Source organism: Ambystoma mexicanum, chromosome 5q (genome assembly GCF_040938575.1).
Source record: "Ambystoma mexicanum isolate Mex_15411 chromosome 5q, UKY_AmexF1_1, whole genome shotgun sequence".
Taxonomy (NCBI): domain Eukaryota; kingdom Metazoa; phylum Chordata; class Amphibia; order Caudata; family Ambystomatidae; genus Ambystoma; species Ambystoma mexicanum.
Window position 1 is genome coordinate 1,341,854,395 of NC_090933.1, and position 21,980 is coordinate 1,341,876,374.

General features: G+C 45.3%; 1 protein-coding gene across 3 annotated transcripts in view; it reads left to right on the plus strand.

The window, feature by feature from the left end:
• PARP10 (poly(ADP-ribose) polymerase family member 10) overlaps window positions 1-21,980 on the plus strand; it is a 453,575-nt gene that overhangs the window by 375,379 nt on the left and 56,216 nt on the right. For all 3 annotated transcript variants that reach the window (XM_069621970.1, XM_069621969.1, XM_069621968.1), the window contains exon 10: window positions 18,719-18,893. In XM_069621970.1, coding sequence (XP_069478071.1) covers window positions 18,719-18,893 — 175 coding nt within the window. The remainder of the gene's footprint in view (window positions 1-18,718; window positions 18,894-21,980) is intronic.

The following is a 21,980-nucleotide window of genomic DNA, read 5'->3' on the forward strand; positions in this document are numbered from 1 at the left end:
TAATTTTCAAGATCCAATATGGTAATTCAGCATCATTTCAAAGACCTCTAGCGAATGTATCTACTAGTTAGGGATCCACATCCAGTTATCTCGCAGAAGCATCACATTTGTCACTTGGAAAACACTTGGAAAACCTTGTTCTGGTTGGCAATTATTTCAGCATGGCACATTAGAAACAGGCTCTTGAAGCTTCAGAAACATATACCATCTTCCATAAAGAGAAGGTTGTTATGAAAACTGTCTATATTCCTACTGAAGATGGTGTCTTTGTTTCTTATCAACCCGGATATCCCTTTGCCTGTGTTCTTCCTCAATCCACAGTGTGAGGTAAAACGGGTTTTCACTGCCGGTTGTCATTGATCGCCTAAAGGACAAACCAACTCCCAGATGAGCTTCAAGGGGTGGTCTGGTCAATGTAGCTCTCTCTCTAACCTATGGATGTGCTACTCCTTTGCCTGGATCTTAGTAGATCTCTCCCTTCCTCTTTCTACACTCTCCTGCACCACACATAGTCTCCCCTCCCTCTCCCGATCACTGATGGCCCTCCTCCTACTACTCCCCTCCACCCTGTGAACGTACACTATCGTGTTCTCACTCTCTTCTCTGCTGCCTCTAACCCTTAAACCCCACTACTACTGTCTCTGCGCCTCTCAGCTATTATTCCCACCTCTACACGGTGTGAGAACCCTGAAGGTTTCTCACCCGCTAGTCCCCAGGGATCTGTCATTCAGGTGGCCAGGACACGGCCATCGCTTTTGGATCCAGTTCCTGGGGGTGGAAATAAATAGCAAAGTGGTTAGAACAAGGCGTTGCATGGGATGAATTGCTATTCTTAGGTTTTCTAATTTAAATGAGTGGACACCCCCACTCTCATTTCTTTTATATTTAGAGCTATGAAACATGACAGCAAGATATTCATTTTTGGGAAAAAGCAATAGTACAAATTGAACCTTCATGAATCGTTGGGATATGTGATACAATTTAGCTGTTTGTATTTTCAACGTGTTGGCGCACACTCCTTAACAATTTACTGCTTCACTAGCGTAACAAGGCAGTTGTGAATAACATCTGAGAGTTACTACAAAGAATAACAACAAATGACTCATAAAAAAATAATGGCATACATGAATCGCTGCCATCAAAGAAAAGAGAAATAGAAAAACATTTTTTAAAACAAATATTGTGACATAAATACACTAAACCCATCACCATTATCCAACCCAAACAATGTTAATAAATCACCTTTGAAAAGCTCATCATTTCTTAAGGAAAGTCAAATGATCTGAATTGTGCAACATTCTTATCATTTGTAAAATGAGGTTATTTTGGCATTAATGTGTTGCATTTATTCAGATATGTATAAGGCACTTATACAGCAAGACAGTGTTTCAGAGCTCCACAATCTGTCACCATAAATCAAGACAATGAATGTTGGTAAATAGCCCTCATTATGAAAAGCTCATCATTTCTAAGGGAATGTCAAAAGATCAATATAATGGAAAATGCTCATTTATCAAGAGGCCGTGGCTGAATGTCACCATCTCGTTAGACCAATGTGCCACCAGAAACCAAAGGCATTAGGAATTAATGGTGGTGACAACAAGTAAGACGGACAAGTGATCACAGATCAAGGGTGTTTATTGAACAATGAAAATGGTGTGCGGGTTGGAAAAATGCCTAACCTAAATCTGAGATGGGTACAAGTGTCAACCATCAACAATCCAATCCTACTGGCATTGTGTCAAAATAAAAAGCGACTATACCAAGAAACCTATTGCCAAGCCTCACACTAATACAAAAAGGGGTGTGGGATATTTCTTATGAAAAGAGAGAAGTGTTCTCAAAGAATAAGTCAAGATGCGGCTGCCTGGGTCTTCCTTCCCCACGTTTTGGACATAGGGTAAGGTGGGAGTTTGGAGCACAGTGCGGTCTCGGTCTTCCCCAGCACGAGATAACAGTTCCAATGGCTCACAGTCTCTGGCTTCTTCAGCACGAAACGATAGTTCCAATAGTTGTTCTCAGAACCATCGATGGCAAAGTCTTGTTTCCTCGGAAAGTCTGTTGTCTTGCCTGAGGTATTCAGATCACCAATAAAACAAATGTTCCAGCAACAAATGAGTTTGTTAGGGTGATTACTATTCGCCCCTGGTTCCCCCTCTTCTGGGCTAACCCTTCTAGATGTCAATTCAAAGTTCAAATGGGGTGATGGTTTCACCCCTGGGTCCCCCTCTTCTGGGCTGACCCTTGCTCAATATTATTTCTTGGCCTTCGTTATTCATTTCTTGTAAACTTTGGGTGATAGCTTAACTCCTTGGGTCTCCCTCTTTGGGGCTCGGACCCTTCGACCGCCAGCCCTCGGGGGACTGCTACTGCCCCGGATCTCCCATGTCCGGGCTCGGACCCTGGTTAACTTCTTACACCATTGCCTTTTCACAACTTTCCACTTTGGGGTGATTCTTTCACCCTTGAATCCTGCTCTGTAGGGCTCCGACTCGTCTCGAATCTTAGCCTTCCCTCACCGGATTTACTATGGCTCTCGAGCAGGGCGATAGTATCTCGCCCCCGAGTACACCTCTTCTGGGCTAACCCCTCCTTACTTTTAATTTTCACTTTGGTATAAAAGGATTCAGGATTCACTTCCCTTGCTTTCAGGCTTTTGCTCGGCACTCGCGTATGACCACTTTGCATTCCTTTCACAGCTTTTCTACGGCCTTCTGGTTTCTGTAGTTTTTCAATATGGGGCTCGACCAGAGTCTCGTGAATTAGCACCAACGAGGTGCCGCTTTCCCTCCGCAGATGGTCTCCCCCTCACACTTTCAACAGTTTCTTTAAAGTTCATTAGCGTCACTTTGCAATTCTCACTCAACACAGCCCGGTGCTTACCGATTCTCCCCTTGACTCACCGGCTGTGATGAACCGCCTGGCTTTCGGCTTCTCTGGAGTCAAGGCCGGTACCACCGGCGCTGGAGTCTCCTCTGCTCCGACTTATCTGCAAAGGCGTGTCCCGTGCATCGTTCACATCTGCAGCAGGGCACTTGCTCTATTGTACGCAGTCTTAATTCCTCTCCATGAAGGTTCTGCGGGCCTGGGATGAAAAGTCGCTTCTCGCCCTGCCACACTCTCCTCTCCCGCCGCCTTTTTCCTTCTCTTCTACTGCTGCCTCCTATTAGTTATTTCCTCGTGCTGCCAGTCGGATCCTTCTTGCTCGTACCGTGCTCGTTGACTACCCCTTTTTACCCTGTGGGGAAGAGAAAAGACCGCCAGGTGTGTGTGACCATTGTGTTGTGTGAAAGTGTTTGCGGTGGAGGGAGGGTGGGGCGCAATGGTTTGGAATGTCCGACGTGAGCGGATGGGGAAAAGGTGTTAACAGAATGGGGAAACCGCGTCTCACCCGTCAGTGTCCTTCTCCCACTCCCCGAGGACCCCCCATCCAGGTGATCCTCCCTCTCTGGTCCACCCCCAAGAACTGGATCCAATATCGGCAAGTGAAAGGTGGACTGAACACAAATCCAATGTTCGGACCAAGAACGCTAAGTCACCAGTAGAGTAGCGAGACATTTTAATGAAAAGCGACATACAATTGCACAAATGCAGTTCATATTTCTAGAAGTAATGGAAGAACTTTATGGAAGGGAAATGGAGAAAGCCGGCGGCAGGCTCCAAATGGCCCCCGGGTCTTTCAACCAAACTAACCAAGCCAGTGCACACCACAATTCAAAGAGGTAAACAGCAATTCAATGTTTAAAGTAATCTCGGGTGCACGGGAGGAATAACAGCCCTGACACGAAGATGGTGCTAAATTTAAACGTGTCCACTCTATGGACCACTGAACGTTGGCTCGTCGTGATGATTCAAAACAAATGTGTTTAAGTAGTTCATGCGCCGTGTTCTTCTTCTTTCATGCTGTTCAGAACATGTTGTAATTGCTTGCTGGGTTTCTTACACTTTGATTAATTGTACAGAATCGTATTCACGTTCCTTTGTTCTTGGTTTAAAAACAAATACCAAAGTAACTTGTGACTTTTGCATTTGTTGAATCAATTTTCCACAAAAAACAGACTACTTTGATTGAAAGGAAATAGTGTCCACTCCCGTCCCCTGCTCACCATAATGCTGCCTAAACAGCTAAATGATATTTAAATTCAGAGAGTACACTTTAAATGAAAAAAATGAATAAATGCTTATTCATTCCAAATATTCGAATCCATACTTTTTCCTTAATGTTGGACTCCCTGCTCAGTGTGCTCAGAGAGGCACAGCTCCACCTCACTGATGATGCCCAACAAGGCTGAAACACGTGTACGGGGTTGCTGTTGGTATCTTGTTCAGAAGGGAATTGCCATAGCATTTTGGTGCTGGACTGCCCATGTGGGCGGGACAAAGACTGATATGCAAATGGATATTTCCCATCTGTGAAAGGTATCTAGTGTTTCCACCAAAAAGTTTTCCAACATATACTTTTCCATCAAAACATATCCATTGAAGATATATGCATTGAATACATATGTTTAGAGTAAAGGGTTAATTTACGTTAGTGGGTTTGTAAGGGTAAAAACAGCGGGTTTAGAAGGGTGACCCCCCACAGCCCAAAACAAAAAAAATGCATTTGATGCAAATATTTTGGATGGGTAGGTTTTGATGCTAAAAACCTTAGTTGGAAAGACCATAAACCTCTGTGAAAGGTATAGTGAGCAAAAAGCGATGGCTGCAGACTCTCAAAGTGGGGAAAAAACCACAGAACAGGCTATCATGCCATGTTCTTTCTAGAGAGGGGCGCTTGTTAGCTTTTTTGAACATAGGTTTTAGAGACCACCATGGGTTTGTAATAAAGTACTGCCTGGATACATTGCCCACAGCGGAGGACAGAAAACAAACAACAAAACAAACCGATCCACTGCTGCCTCCATACCTTGAATAATAAGCATATATTCAGCACTGCAAAGTAGTGCACATGTACAGCACTTCTCAGTCTCAACAGGTGAGTAGATCACGGAAACCTGTGACCTGCAATAACCAACATGGCCTGAAATCAAAATCGTAGCTTGAAACTGGGTAGAGCCTAAGGAATTCCATCCAATGAAAGTCTTCTCTTACCTAAATTCGTCATGGACACTCCTGCAATATCACCACCATACGAGTCCCATTCAGTAAGTTGCACCACCACTGACTACATACCTAAAACCTCCTGAACCGATCCTATGACTCGATTCCTACCGCTCATCACGTGAGCGGCTCTGGCAAAACAGAAGCTGGTAATTCTGCGCAGCCATCTTCGAGAAGTGCATCAACTCTCTCTAAGGATATATACTGCTGCTATAACCTCAGACTAGCTGTAGACAAAACATACCTATACGCCTCAAGATCATAATTATAGCCACGGTCCCTACAAACTAAAGGATAAAGAATGATACAAATAATTAAAATAAAAATGAATCCAAACACATGTGAAAAAGTAGTACTAATGAAACTCAATGTGTGTCCTGCAGGGGAGTCTGGACGCACACTTCCATACGCTGATACCATCAGGGTACCTATTCAGTCCTCCATCTTTATTTGCCATCGGTTCTCCAAAATAATATCATGGCGGGGACTGTGATCATCCATTATAGTGCAGTTAGTAATGAACTTACTGAGTATGCACATTTCCATTGCTCTCTTGTGTTAATACTTGTAAAACACGCCCCAATTTGAAAATGCAAGGTGACCGATCATATCCTGAGTGGTACAAAAGATGCAAGGTTACCATTCACTAATTACAATGTAGTTGGAACCCACCAATACACTGGCCCTCATTCCGAGTAGGGCGGTAAGGGATACCGGGTACCGGTAAGGAGACCGATGCTGGTAATCCCTTACCGCCCGACTACGAGGTCCCTTAGCGCGTCCCTTCCTGAACGCCTGGTCTGACCAGGTGTTAAGGACGGGACCCGTTATGGGACCTGGGCGCAAATAACGGGCTTGGCATACACCGGCCCGTTATTTGCGCTCTCCCCATTCCCATTGAACCCTATGGGGGCTCAAATGGGAGTTGGGAATGGTTTGGTAAATGGGGACTTACCAGTCCCTCCAAGGTCGGAATGGACCGGTAAATCCCCATTGAACCAAACCGGAGTCGGTACCGGTATGGGAGGCAGTCATGGCGCAAATAGCGGCATGACTACCACCATACTCGGAATGAGGGCCACTGTATTGAGTCAGAGATGCATACATAGTGTTACCCAATTGTACACAGAATCAACATAGCAGTACGCCCATCAACATCATTCATAGTCCTGTACAATCCCTGAATTTATGGCATGTTCATAACCCAACATACATTCAAAGCCTTTTCTACCAGATAGTTGTTCAAATGACCCATTTTGACAAACCATTTCAAATGAAGCAATTTAAGCAGAATTCCACATTCGTGCCCCTTGGATCTACTGTGTCCAGGGGGTGAACACAAAACATTTCTCTCCGTAGGAGTCCTCTACTGAAATTGCCTCCCCTGTTTTCAAGATATCACCACTTCTATAAATATGAACTTCATTTGTGCAATTGTATGTCGCTTTTCATTAAAATGTCTCGCTACTGGTGACTTAGCTTTCTTGGTCCGAAAATTGGATTTGTGTTCAGTCCACCTTTCACCTGCTGATATTGGATCCAGTTGTTGGGGGTGGACCAGTGAGGGAGGATCCCCTGTATGGGGGGTCCTCGGGAAGTGGGAGAAGGACACTGACGGGTGAGACGCGGTTTCCCCATTCTGTTAACACCTTTTCCCCATCCGCTCACATAGGACATTCCGAACCATTGCCCCCCACCCACCCTCCCTCCACTGCAAACACTTTGACACAACACAATGGTCACACACACCTGGCGCCCCTTTGCCTTCCCCACAGGGTAAAAAGGGGGAGCCGACGAGCATGGTATGAGCAAGACGGATACGACTGGCAGCACGAGGAAATGACTGATATGAGGCAGCAGTTCAAGAGTAGGAAAAAGGCAGCGGGAGAGGAGTTTGTGGCAGGGCGAGATGCGACATTGCCCTTTCCATCCCAGGCCCGCAGAACCTTCATGGAGAGGAATTAATACTGCGTACAATAGAGCAAGTGTTCTGCTGCAGATGTGAACGATACATGGGACACGCCTATGCTGAGAAGGCGGAGCAGAGGAGACTCCAGCGCCCGTGGTACCGGTCTTGACTCCAGAGAAGCCGAAAGCCAGGTGGTTCATCATAGCCGGTGAGTCAAGGGGAGAATCGGTAAGCACCGGGCTGTGTTGAGTGAGAATTGCAAAGTGACGCTAATGAACTTTAAAGAAACTGTTGAAAGTGTGAGGGGGAGACCGTCTGAAGAGGGAAAGCGGCACCACGTTGGTCCTAATTCACGAGACTCTGGTCGAGCCCCATATTGGGAAACTACAGAAAGCAGAAGGCTGTAGAAAAGCTGTCAAAGGAATGCAAAGTGGTCATACGTGAGCGTCGAGCAAAAGCCTGAAAGCAAGGGAAGTGAATCCCGACTCCTTTGGTATAAAAGTTAACATTAAAAGTAAGGAGGGGTTAGCCCAGAAGAGGGGTACTCGGGGTCTAGCCACTATCGCACAGCTCGAGAGCCATAGTAAATCTGGTGAGGGAAGGCTAAGATTCGAGACGAGTCGGAACCCTGCAGAGCATGATTCAAGGGTGAAAGAATCACCCCAAAGTGGAAAGTTGTGAAAAGGCAATGGTGTAAGAAGTTAAGCAGGGTTCGAGCCCGGACATAGGAGATCCGGGGGTGTAGCAGTCACCCGAGGGCTGGCGGTCGAAGGGTCCGAGCCCCAAAGAGGGAGATCCAAGGAGTTAAGCTATCACCCAAAGTTTACAAGAAATGAATAACGAATACAAGAAATAATATTGAGCAAGGGTCAGCCCAGAAGAGGGGGACCCAGGGGCGAATAGTAATCGCCCTAACAAACTTTCTTTTGTTGCTGGAACATTTGTTTTATTGGTGATCTGAATACCTCAGGCAAGGCAACAGACTTTCCGAAGAAACAAGACTTTGCCATCGATGGTTCTGAGAACAACTATTGGAACTATCGTTTCATGCTGAAGGAGCCAGGGACTGTGAGCCATTGGAACTGTTATCTCGTGGTGGGGAAGACCGAGACTGCACTGTGCTCCAAACTCCCACCTTACCCTATGTCCAAAACGTGGCGAAGGAAGACCCAGGCAGCCGCATCTTGACTTATTCTTTGAGAACACTTCTTTCTTTTCATAAGAAATATCCCACACCCCTTTTTGTATTAGTGTGAGGCTTGGCAATAGGTTTCTTAGTATAGGTACTTTTTGTTTTGACACAATGCCAGTAGGATTTGATTGTTGATGGTTGACAATTGTCCCCATATCAGATTTAGGTTTAGGTTAGGCATTTTTCCAACCCGCACACCATTTTCATTGTTCAATAAACACCCTTGAACTGTGATCACTTGTCTGTCTTACTTGTTTTCACCACCATAAGTTCCACATACCTCCTAGCTCGCTGTCTTCTCCTTCCGGATGTCACTCTCCTTGTCCTCCTTCACTGTTTAGCTTAAGTTTAGTTCAAGAAGTTGAGACTACCCCAGCGTAACATCAGTTCGATTGACAACAGCTGGTTGAACACTCTTCATGCTTGACTGTAGCATTCTTGGGTTCTTCTTCGTCCCAGTACTTACGGACACTTTTCAGTAACAAATAGTCTCAGACTTTATCATATGTAAGGAAGAGTTGGGTGTTATTATTCTGCAGGGTTTGAGATAAAGGGGGTGCGTCCTAGATTCACGTCTTTGTCTGTATGTACTGTTTGTGGACCTCAGGACAGCGTTCAATTCCGTGCTCTCTGAACAGCTGACAGGTGCTGGCGAAGTGTAAAGTACCAGAGTATTTGATTATTATATCATCACTCTATTCGACTACTGTGTCCTGTGCTATAGCATGGGGCGCAATCAAACTTTCTTGGAGGATGCTCTGGGTGTCAGGCAGGGCTGTGTCCTGGCCCCCATCTTATTTAACTTCTATATACAGAAGATCATAGATAAGTTATTAAGGGGGACTGCCCTAAGCTGTCCACAACTTAGTACCCAGCATTATTCTATGCAGATTATGTTGTCCTAATAGCAACAACACAGCCGGGCGTGAATTAATCCCTTACAATTTTTCTAAGGAAATCTAGGGAGCTAGGTCTTCATATTAATGCAGTGAAAACCAATGGCATTAGAACGTTACCAGAGGCTGGCGGTCTCTGCCGCCCTTTATGGTTCAGAGCTATGGGGGTTTGAGGATGTTGAGACAATTCTTAGAAGGGAAAGCAACTTCTTGAAGAAATTGTTATTATTACCTCCTAGTGCTCCGACCACATTCATTAATTTGGAATACGGCACACTCTCTCTGAGCACCGATATGTTTTTGCCTGTCCCCTATGGGTTAGTCTGGTCCAAATCAGCTCTGGAACCATGTAGGGACGCACTGTCACATATTATGTCTCTTGTAGGAGCCAGTCCCCTGAAATGGCTTTCATATATCAAAAATGTATTATTCTGTTTGAGTATGGGTGAGTTTTGGAGTGATGCTGTAAGCCTTTGCGCTTCGAGTTAGAGTGAATTTAAGCCCCTTATAAGACAGGGAGCAAGGGACCTGCCCCTCCTCGAGGCTTCAAAGCTAAGGTTGGGTCCAAATTATTTGAATCTGAGACACACAGACAGTTTCAAAGCCTAGCTGGACCAGATCAGGCCTGCATATGCAAGATCACTTTATATGAGGCTTAGTCTAGAAATTTTGCCAATTACTGCTTTACACAATGGAATGGCTCTGATTCAGCTAGTTGCCCCTTATGCACTGCCACCGAGGAGGCAATTGCACGTTTCCTCTTATTTTGCAAGCCCTACCAGAGACTAAGTAGTTATATTTGTGACCTGTACTGTTGGAGGCAGGTATTCAGACATGGGGCCACGCCTTAGAATCTTTGGTCCAAAGCCTCATCTCCTCAACAGCATGCTCAGTGGCCAGCTATTTGAACAAAGCTGAGGAGAAAGAAGGCGGCACTTTAATTGGGCCCCAGGCTGCAAGTATTTCCCTAGGCATGGTAATGTCTACTTACTTATGATAATCGAGGCCCTGTGTTGTTGTAACAACCATTTTTAGTGTTACATTGTAGCATTTTACTTAGTTTTTTAGCTCTTATTTTAACTGTATGATTTTATCATTTTATCTATTTTGTAATTTATTGCCACCCAATGAGACTACGTTGAATAAAGGTTTTGAAAATTGAATTGAAATCATAAACCCTGAGAAACCTCTATTGAGGAGGCCAGGGGAGGGCCATTGCTTTTGGATCCCATCCCTGGGGGTGAACCAGCGTGGGAGGATCACCTGGGTAGGGGAGTCCTGGGTTCTATTCATGGGGGTGCCCCAGGTGAGACGTAGTATCCCCACAGAAGAATAAGAGAGGAGGAAGAAGTCCCAGAAGCCTTTGTGGGGTATTCTGACTCTCTTAGGTCTTAATACTCCAAATTCAAAACCCTTATTCATGGTCCAAAGTAACCCAAGACCAGAAAATGTTCCTATCCCCGCTGTCAATATCCTAACAGGATTCTGCTAAATAGAAGTAACCCTCAATCCCAATTCAATTCCCTCTCTCCCCTTTTCTCATCTGAACCCCCTCCTCAGCTTTCATGAGATATTTCCAATCCCATTCCATCTCCCCCTGCCCATTTTAGACCAATACTGGGACGAAGAAGAGGCAACTGAGAGCACTGAGGATTACCTACATCAAACACCTTGAGAAAGAAAAGGAAGACGGCCACCTACTACCAGTTGTCCCATTAATAGGGTCAGGCAGGATCAGGATTTTCACACTGACTACTCACACCTGACTCCACTTGACTCTTATTTGAAGTATAAAAGGTGTTTTTTTTGCATCAGGAGGGCGAGCTTTGGATCCTGAATGAAGTTGAGAAGCCAAGGAGCAGGGAGCTGAAGGGAGAGGAGCCTGGAGGATCCAGAAAAGAGTGGCATGCCGCAGTGCTGGCCCAGTGACTGAGAAGCTGCACTGTGGCTAGGGAGCCGGATTTAGGCAGCCTGTGTCCTGCTGGTGGTGTGTGGAAGAGTGCTTGTTCCCTTGGCACGTGTGCCGGTCACAAGGGGGTCTGCAGGGCATGTGGTGAGACCCTGACCTCTATCCGATATGCCCTGAGAGGACCGCTCGCCAGCGCAACGCTACCCAGTGAGTTTCAAAGGGGGTAGTGAGAGAAACTCTGGAATGTGCAGCCAGCTGGGCAGGGAGGGAGAAGAAACAGAATTTGCAAGCGGCATGAAGCGGAAAGCAAGAAAGATATAAAGTAAAAGGAAAGCGTGTGAGAGGCGCTGAGAGAGCGGGAAGGAAGTAAAAGGCTTGAAGTAAACGAGAAGGGTGCGAGTTACCTTTAAGTGAAGCGAAGGTGCAAGTGAGCACCGGTGAACGAAACAAGTGTGCAAGAGGCACGGAAAGGAAAGGACAGGTGCAAGTGTGCACAAAAGCAAAGAAATGAATGTGCAAGAGGCACAGTGAAGAGAAAGTGAACCCAAAGGGAAGGTGCCAGGTGTACAGCAAGCCGAGAGAAAAGCACACAAAGTCGAAGATAACATGCAGGAAGCACCTGGAAGAACAAAGGACAGGATCAAAAAGGTGCAAGTGTGCACAGCCAAGTCAAAGACAGCCAAGGGGTGCAGGAAGCACCTGGAAGTGGAAAGGATAGAAGAGAAGTAAGTACAGGAAATAGAGAGGGACCAAAGATCAGAGTATTTCCTGCTTAGGATGATCTAAGAACCTAGCATTTTTGATAGTCTCTGATATTACCACATGAGAAGGATGTGTGTGAAAGGAACTGTAAATAAGGGAAAAGCACTTCTTGCCAAGTTGATATTTTGTGTTTGAAATTGGACTTGTGTTTGGGATTTGAAAGGGCCTGAGCTTGGGGAAGGGAACCCCAAGCTGCCTAACCTAGGTTAATACATATTTGACAAGTTGAACTCTTTGTTTGAAACTGAAGGGGCCTGAGTTTGGGGAAGTGAACTCTAAGAGGCCTAACAAAGGTTTGGGGAAGGGAAGCCTGAAAGAAATTGTTATATATTCATTTGAGTGAACTTGGGCAAATGAATCCCCAGGAACTAAAGACAAACTTAGTGGAAAAGAGCGGATCAACAACTTTTATTTGATTGTGCTAAACATTGATGATACTGGCCAAGCCACACCTTGTGAGAAGACCACCTGAAACCAACCTTGGTGTATATTTCTTTTTGCATCACTATTTTCCCTTTAGCGACTTCCTACCACATTTTATCAGAGAGTGAGGGCAAGCATAGGTTTAGACACAGACGGATTTTGGTTTTGGACTTTCAGACATCGACGGCCCTTCAAAACATCAGTTGATGGAACCATCCCTTTAGGACCAGTTAGGTATTATACCATCCCCAGCATTGTAGTAAATAAAGGTTTTGGAACTATAACACTTGAGTCTGTGTTTCTCTTGATACCATGCCTGTATCACAAGTATACAAGTCTGGCAATTCACTCCTCAACCTGGATACCCCCCTTCCGGGCTCAGAGCCTGTTCTCCAATGCTTATAGAATGTCTTTTCTCGGGTGACTCACGGTTCACCCTGGATACCCCCCGCCCCCCAGCCGGGCTCAAATCCTTCAGTTTTTCCAATTAGTCTCCCTCAGCAGGGCTTGGACCAATTGCAATTAGTGTAATTAGTGTTAGCTATAAAAGACTTTCGAATGTGCGCAGGGTTGAGCTTGACCTGTTGCAGGACCACTTTGATTTCACAATTGTACACACTCAGTTGGATACAAAAGAGACCTTCGAATGAGCACCGACGTGGTGCTCTGTATATGGTATCCATCCTGGCTTCAAAGGTTCAGCCACTTCTTGGATATTCAATTATATTTGCTTTGCTCATTACATACGCCTCACTCACACTCTTCTTTGCCAATTTCTTCATACATTGTTGCTGCTTTCAACCTTGGCTCTAACACAGACCAGTCTGCTATCAGTCCCCCCGACTCACTGGCTGTGCTGACTTTACTGGCGCTGCTTTGTTGTGGGAGCCAAGGACAGTACCACAGCGGAAGTCTGTCCTCCCCGCCTTGGCTATTGATGCGGGAGGGCCCTGGGTACCTTCGACACACAATGCACCTTTCTTCAGCTTTAATTCCTGTCTTATATTTCTTATTTTCGAAAGGCTTGTTAAAGTAGTGGTTCTTCTCCCCCCCCACCCCTCCTGCAACCCTCTCTGGTCTTGCCGTCTTTCTCCTCATATTAAACTGCCATCTTGGAACTGCTGCTTCCTCAGGTGTTTTGCCTTGGTTGGAGTGTGCTTTTGTGCTCCGCCTTTTTTCCGTATGGGGAAGTGTGATGGAAGTCGGTGTGTGCAATTATCAGTAATTGCCCGACTTTGCCTGATCCTTGTGTTGAGACCTGTCGGGTATATGGCTTGTGGGTTAGTCCGTTTTCTCTCACAGTGAGCTGTCCATGAGAAAGTGTTTGTGTCGGAAAACGGGGGTGGAGGAGGTTGAGTTCTTAGGTATTCTACCTGGTAGGATGGGGAACAGGTGTTACAAAAAGGGGATACCGCGTCTCACAATCCAGCGTCTTACTCCCACTCCTTGAAACCCCTCAACCAGGTGATCCTACTTCACTGGTCCACCCCCAGGAAATGGATCCAAAAATTATGGCCATGTTGTAGCCAACTGGAAGACAGATCCCCGGGGACTAGCGGGTGAGGCACCTTCTGGTTTCTCACACTCCCCTTATCACTGCCTTTATCAATGCCTCCATCTCCAACACTGTCCCGTCCTGCCTTAAATAATCCTGGATCACCCCTTTTGTTGGAAAAACCTCTCTTGATCCAACTATACCCAGCAACTATTGGCCTATCGCCACCATTCCATTCCTACTGAAGATCCTAGATCGAATTGCCTCCATCGAAATTCAGGCATTCTTGGAAGAACACTCCACCCTCGGTCCCCGCCAATCTGGCTTTCACCTGGGTCACGGAACAGAAACTGATCTTCTCGACCTGAAGAATCAACTAGACGATGCTAACAACACAGGGAAACTCTCCCTCCTGATGTTACTCGATCTCTGTGCCGCATTCGATCTGGTGGACCACAAAACCCTTTGCCACAACCTGACAGCAGTAGTACACTCAATAAGGTGCGTACCAGGCCTTTTTCCGCATGAAAATCTTGTTAATACGACAGCTTTATTATTTTCCTGTGTACATTTGCCCAAGTTTAGAGCAGAGGGCAGTGCAAAGGTCAGGTTACTTGACACAAACCAGAACGCTTCTTTTGATTTTTATCTACATGGATGTCATTGCAAGCCATGGATAAAAGACTCTGAAACAAAACTGCACACTGTGATTAAAAGAATGGTTTATTTCCATTCAGCTTGTGCTGTGTTGATGCCCATGTAGCATACAGAAGCACTCTGCATATTTATTTTCCAAGCATTTTAGGATTGTCTGGTTAATAAGATTGAAAACTAAGTTGCAATTGAGAATTAACATCTTGTAACAAATGATGCTTTTTCCTTCCAGTGAAAGCATACCAGTATTTCACAATTGTATTTCCAGAGTTCCTGTGCTGTGTGCATAATCATGCGAAGGCAGATCGTTTTTACGCTTATAATTTGATGTACACTCTAATTATAAAAACGGTGTGTAAAATGACAACTATGCACGGTCTAGTTTACATCCATTCAACCTTGCAGTCAAAGGGAGACATTACTATAAATGGTCAGTGGCAACAGAGTCTCAAGGGTGAGTGATTGTCATTACACCAATCACAGGTGTTCTAGCCTCTCACATCTTCAAGACTACAATTAAAACATCCAAAGCCTGAGTCTCCAGGAAATACAAACGCTGTTCAAAAACAAACAAATGAAAGTTACATTTGTAATTGAAATAGAAACTTAAGCAAAACCTGTCCCTGTGATAATCCAGGTAGGTATTTCGCTTTATGTAGTGCTTCATACATGGTTATTCCAACATCTAGGCACTGTGATTATTATACCTCTGTTGATTCTCAGATAATCGACCTCTAAAGATGTTCCCGAATAAGATCGCTCTGCCGGTTGAGCACTCATTGCTGCGATCTGTGCGTTATCTGTAGGTTGCAGGTTCGAATACCGGCAAGGCCAACTCGGCCTTTACTCCTTTCAAAGTCGATAAAGGAGTACTGACTTCGGTTTGGTGATAATTGTGATAACTATGTTCTGTGTACAGCGTTTTGCCAAAAGTGCTATTAACCATTTGACCATGAGATTAGATAAAGATTTAGCATGGAGTCCTTGCTTCCCTGCACTGTTGTGTTTTATGTTATGTTATTTTGCATTTGTATAGCGCCTAATGTATCATTGGTATGATCTCAAGGCGCTGGTAGGTTGAACGCCCTCGGGAACCGCAGTTCAAGTCAGTAGAGAGAGAGAGAGAGAGAGAGAGAGAGAGAGCGAGAGAGTCTTAAAGTGCGTGTGCGCAACAGGTATGTGTGCAGCTGGTGTGGTTGTTGCATGATAGCTGCTTCTTAGCAGTAAGTGTGGTGCTGAGATCAGTTGAATGTGTTCAGTCTGGGGAGTGGACATCCGGACTGAGTTCTGGCCGCGTTAGGCCTGAGGAGACACCTATGCTAGCCGGTATGTGCTAGTTAGCAGTGTTTTATTAGGATGATGGGAAGTTTGATGAGACATGTTGGTATGAGAACAGTTTTACCGAATGTGTCATAGTACTGCTGTGTTCTAGTTGAATGGTGGTGTATAGGAGAGAGTAAGCGTATCATAACATTGGCAAACCATTAGGTAGTAATAGCTCCAGGAAATGAGGACTTTCATTAAACATCAAAAGACAATTCAGCTATCGAACCTCAAAACACACAATACAATTGTTTGCTTTGCTATGTTATTGGCTAGGTTTTTGTGTTTTCAACATTTACATAGATACAGGAAGATTAAATGGCCAGACCTTAGCGAAATAATGAAAGATGTATCCTGTCACAATGCAGAAAGCTGCCGCATAGTAATGATTTCCATACAGATTTTGCACACGTTGGCTGGATGTCGCATACGTTTTACTCTCAAAGCATCCCTGCCTCCTCCAATGCCTCGTAGCACCCCACAAGGGTCCTGTGTCTCCCCAACCCTTTACAATATTTTCACAAAACCACTGTTTGACCACCTGGACGCCCTGGGAATCTCCTTCACCAACTACACGGATGATACTCAAGTACTCATGCTTCTCACAGGATCTTATGACCAGGACTGCACCAATGTAAATGCCATCTACGAGACAATCAAAACCTGGATGGCCCAATGCAGCCTTTGTCTTAACGACCAGTAGACCAAGCTTCTTCTAGTTGGCCCCCAAACCCATCTTGCAAACCTCAACCCTGCTTACCACCATTTCTCCATAGATGGTCACACCTCAGTCAAAGCATTGGGAATTCACCTGGATGCCTCACTCAACGTGAAGCGCCAAATTAACATCACCTATGCAATAGCCTACACTGCAAAACTCATACGAGCAAGCAGACCTTTTCTATCCACCACCGACCGCCTCATGGTTGCCCGGGCTCTTGTGTTATCCAAGCTGGACTATTGCAGTGCCTTACTCTGCAAGATCTCAGACAAGAAGCTGAGTAGTCCTCAAGTCATCCCAAAAACTGCTCTTCGAGCAGCCCTGGACCTAAACAAAACTGACCACATCTCTAAGGTAAGGTGGCCAGTCCATTGTCTCCCCATCTGGGATAGAATTGCATTTAAAATCCTCCCAATTGCAAACCGTTGCCAGGCTAAAAAGGCCCCACTTACCTTATCCAGAGGTTCAAAAAATACTCACCAGCCAGACCACTCGGATCGACCAACTGCCAGCGTCTACTGACCGCCAGATTTAGAGATTTAGACTGAAAGGAGCAGGTGGTTCTAGCTTCCCCACGGTCGTGGCCAACATTTGGAACAACCTGCCACCTCACCTGCCCTTTGAGACGTCTTACCAATGATTTAGGAAAAAGCAAAAGACTCTTCTCTTCACCTAATTCCACTCATGTATCACCTACCTGGGCTATACCTACCCATGTAACTAGCGCCCAGATGCCCGAGTGCTTGGTGCGCTGCTATAAATGCTAACAGAAATTTTTAAAAATCAGAAACCTTTTTGACTGATGGAACCACCAGTAAATTGAACTCATAATAAGTATATCAACTGCCTGCAAACCTGGTACCAAGATGGTCCATATTAGAGGGTGAGTGGACTTTGAAGTACATTGCATGAGGAGGCGACTATCTGGCTCCGTATGTTTAGCAGTCTCCCACAGGATAAACGGGACGCCTGCAGGGTCATTCTTAGCAATAAAAGATTAAGACTTTATTTTAGGAGAGTACACTCGGTTTAAAACGTGGTGTACTCCGCATTTAGATCCAGCCTTGATAAGACCATCCTTAATGAGAAGACCCTGGAAGGGATGGGTCTAGAGGTGACATGTGCTTTGGCTCATTGTTTCATCTGAACACAGGATGGAAAATGGGGGCCACTGTAAGATTGCAAACATAATAAAGAAGGGTAATGGGTAGGCTATGATCCCCAGGCTGCTCTGACATTGGCCACACCTCTATACAATAGATGTACGGCGAGCTCATCAGGTGGTTTGTCAGCCTTGTTCACGTTTATCTCTTTTGGGCCGAACAGAAATATGCTGCATAATGCCGGCAGGTGTAGTGTCAAATAATATATACTTTTATTGATCCATGTCCCACTATCTCTGAACTGACAATCTAAAGTTATTTTGTGTTCTATTATTTTTTAGGAAAAGGAATACTCAAGGATATATAATGTTCTTCCACATTGACTGTTTTTACCTCAACCCAGTTTATCATGCACACTAATGTGCCTTTTATCATGGTTCACTCTGTCGGTACTCGATCTCCCTTGTATTTTCCCTAATTCAGCTAGTTCTGTTACTGTTCCCTTTGCTACACTTCCTGCTCTATTCTCTCTCCTTCTTTTAAATGTTTTCAGACCTCCTAATTGTTGTTCCCACACTGCCTAGCACTAGCTCTGAGCCCTCTCCAACAACCTGCTGTGAATCCCTCAGCTCCATTCTCCTTCTGCCAGATTTTCTGTTTTTCCTGGCTCTTCCCCTTCTCCTTTTCCTGGCTCTTCCCCTTCTGCTGGATTTACCCCTTCTGCCGGACTTCCCCCTTCTGGCCGGGGTCTTTCCCTTTCCCTTCTGGCCGAGGTCTGTGCCCCTTCTCCTTAACTATGCCCTGTCTTGTGCTTGAATTTTGTCCTCTCCTATCTGTCTGTACTCTTCACCCTCTGTGGGCCTGCGCTCTGCCCTCCCTACTTGGCCCTGCACTCTGTCCACCCTCTGTCTGATATTCTCCTTATCTTCCTTCTGCAAGTTCTGCCCCTTTCCTTAAACCTGCTGTGCATTTTCTCCTGCGTCCTTCTTTGCACAATCTACTTCTTGGTTTGGCCTAATCCATCCTCTGCCCAGCTTGCCTTTTCCCTTCCTTCTAGCTTTGCCCTTTCCTCTTCTGCTTGATGTTTGTGTATTCTGCTTTCTCTGCTGCCTCTCCTCAGTATCCCCTTCTGATTGGATTGTCCCATCCCTCTATTCTATGGTCTCTGACTGCATTATGCTCTGTGTGATGCCTGTACATATCCTCTTCCATGTTTTTCTTTCTGCAGGTTGAGAAGGTGTCAAACCCACTGTTATACAGTCAGTACCAGCTAAAGAAGAAGTCACTGGAGCGATCAGGCTGTCCGGAACCTGTCGAGCGAATGCTGTACCATGGTACATCAGAGGCCAGCGCTAAAGAGATCTGTCAGTATGGGTTCAACCGAAGCTTCTGTGGCAAGAATGGTAAGGCACCAGCCAATTGCAGTCACATGATAGCTGATCAGTAATCATGGATCTCTTTGTCCTCCAAGACTGGTGCCTTCTGCCCTATGAGGTTACACAGGGACTTGCCTGCTCTAGCATTATAGGAACCCCTCCTACCTTGATTATTCATGGTCATTCACCATGTCCACATCCTGCCAAAACGTATGAACCGTAGCCTTAATTGGCTTCTTCATGACGTTTCCGCTCCTCCACCCTGGTTGTGTCCCTTCTTGATGAGAAAGAATAGGACCTGGCCAGGAACTGCAGTGGACCCTAATGGCGCAAGGCAGAGCCCACAGTGTGCTCCACTCGCCCCAGAGTTGGCTGTGTTCCTTTCTTGATGAGAAAGAATAGGACCTGGGCAGGAGCTGCAGCGCACCCTAATGGAGCAAGGCAGAGCCCACAGTGTGCTCCACTCGCCCCAGAGTTGGCCGTGTTCCTTTCTTTTTTGAAGAACGTCACATACTGGGGGTTTGGAGGAAGAGGCACCTAGTTTTGGGTAGCTGTTTACCCTGCAACACCTGCTCTGCAAAGAATTGTAAAGCCAAATTAAACATCCCCCAATAGTCCTGCAGGCAAGTGGGCAATTCGCTCACTAACATGCTATTAATGGCAGACAGGGGTAAACGCACGCACCCACCCTTAAGTGGCTGTATGAAAACACGTCTCTAAATTATTGTTCGCACCATGAGCATAGTCTTCAGGCATGATTTTAGTTACAGCATTTATGTGCCATGTATTCTCATGCCTAGCATTCTTCTGCTAGCCCAACTCCTCATAGAAAAGGTGTTGCTATATGTCAGTGAATGTCTAATAAATTCCTCATGTTGGGGATTAGCCCACCCCCCACAGTCCCTCAGATTGTTTTCTCTTCTCGGTTCTGGAATTCTTTTACTTGTCATTTAATATCCATTTTTCACACTAGAGGTTAGCACTAATCCTTTTAATTATCGCATTATGCGATCTGCGATAATGGTAGGCTTGCACTGCCTTCCTTTTTGATTTTTGTGCATCATGCTGCATGCAGCCAGTTAAGAGCAGTTTGAGGATAGCGGTTATCGGGCAAACCCAAATTATTAAGACCCATAGTCAGGGTTGCAAAGCAGAATAGAAGAGCCGTAGAGGACCTTTTGTAATGGTGCATCCTTTGGGGAAGGGACATGAGGCGGCTAAGGCTCCTTTGCACTCTTTGTGAGCCTGGCATCCCTTATGACTAGTCACCTCCTGTCCTCTCCTAATACCAGGCACTTGGTGTTAAGTCTTCACCTTTGACTCCTGCGGGCAGTGAAGTTGACCCTTTCCTGTATCAAGTTATCCCAATTCAGCAGATCACTTCCTTTCTGATTTAAATTGACTTTCTTGGTAATCAGTCACAAATTTTGCTCTTCATGCACACCTGATATATTCAATTTCAAGGCAACAATAAGACAGAGCCTGGTGGCAACTAAATTATAGACATCAATATCCCTTTTTCATGTATGCCCTTTAAATTCCTGCAAATGTTCTTCAAAGTTGGATGCATCTTCAACCAAATAAGAGATCTACTTGACCTTCTAAGATTCTGAGATTGTGATGGCAGGGCCTAGCGTGCAGACGAGTCATAGATGCATTGATCCCTTTGTGCCTGCGAGGAAGGTAGGCCACTGCCTTTCTTTGAAAGTCTGCCCATCAAGCCTTTATTGCTTGACAACATGGCTGCAATGTTTATAGGGCTTATCTATCGTTCCGCTCCGACATATGGTTTTCTATGAGCCAAACCTCCATGACAACATTAAATTATGTAGCCGGGTCTTTGGTTACAGACGGTTCAGCCCAAAGAACCTAAGAGCATTGAACAGATATTTCCTTTAACCAGGCACACATGAAAGTGTGCATTTGGGAACATGGTTAGATAGACAAGCTAGGACTGGGGGCTCCACGTATGTAAAGTAATGCCTGATGGTGACATATATCAAACCATTTCATTGCCACTTTTCTTTTACCAACCACGATCATTAACTGAATCCTGACTGTCGGGTGTTGCCACGGCCTTTGGTGCAAGTAGTCTACTGATATAGGCAGGACACTGCTTCCCTAGGCTGCCCATGCCTCACTTGCAATCCACTGCCAACATTGAAGAGCGAGGTACAGGGTAGAATGAAGCAAAGATATATATGCACTTTACATCTATGTACAGCTATCTTGTCTTGACATGCATGTTCTTTCGGTACCATGAGACCTGGCTAACATTCTGTATGTGAATGCCAGAGGAGCGACTTATGTTTCAGCCCCTTTTATCTTAACAACCTCATCCTGAGGCTGTCCAAATCTGTAAATATGTCCTAATGTTCCAGACATTTTATTAGAAGGGTGAGTGTTTTACAAAATGAAATCCGTACCAAGCCCAGTGTTTATTATGTATTTAGTGGTTCACGCCGAAATAACCTTTTGATCACAGAAATATTTGTTTGATATCAAGATGGGGTATCTAAAACAGAGGTTATCCTTTTTGGGCCTAAACACCCACTCGCAGTTTTTAAAGAACAGCCAGTTCCTAATCCTTTGGGTGTAGGGATGAGCTTTGCCTCTAAGGTAAAGAATTTGGGATGTATCTGGCAGGACAACTTGGGCTGTGGGGGCCTGGTTGGAGCCAAGGTACAGGCAGTCTTTTACTCATTGAGTTTACTTCGGCAGGTTTTGCCATACATTTCAGAAGTCCATCCACTGGTGGTGGGGGCCCTGACTAATGCCCACCTGGACTATTGCAATAGTCTGCTGATGTGCATCCCAGTAAAATAACTTTATAGGCTTCAAAAGCCCAGAATGTGGCAGTTAGACCGTTCTGTGTACTGAGCAAAACAGCCCATATATCCCCCTCCCGCCGAGCACTACACTGGCTGGCTGTGGAAGACCACATCAATTTTAAAGTAGCTTGCCTTATATTTAATTGCCTAAATGGATTGACACCTGATTATTTGAGGTACAAGATTAACCGCTATCAGCCTTCTAGGTGCTTACGATCACAGGATCAACCATCTGCTTGTGTATCAATGCGAGATAGATGATTTGCCCTCTTCGGCCCAAGGC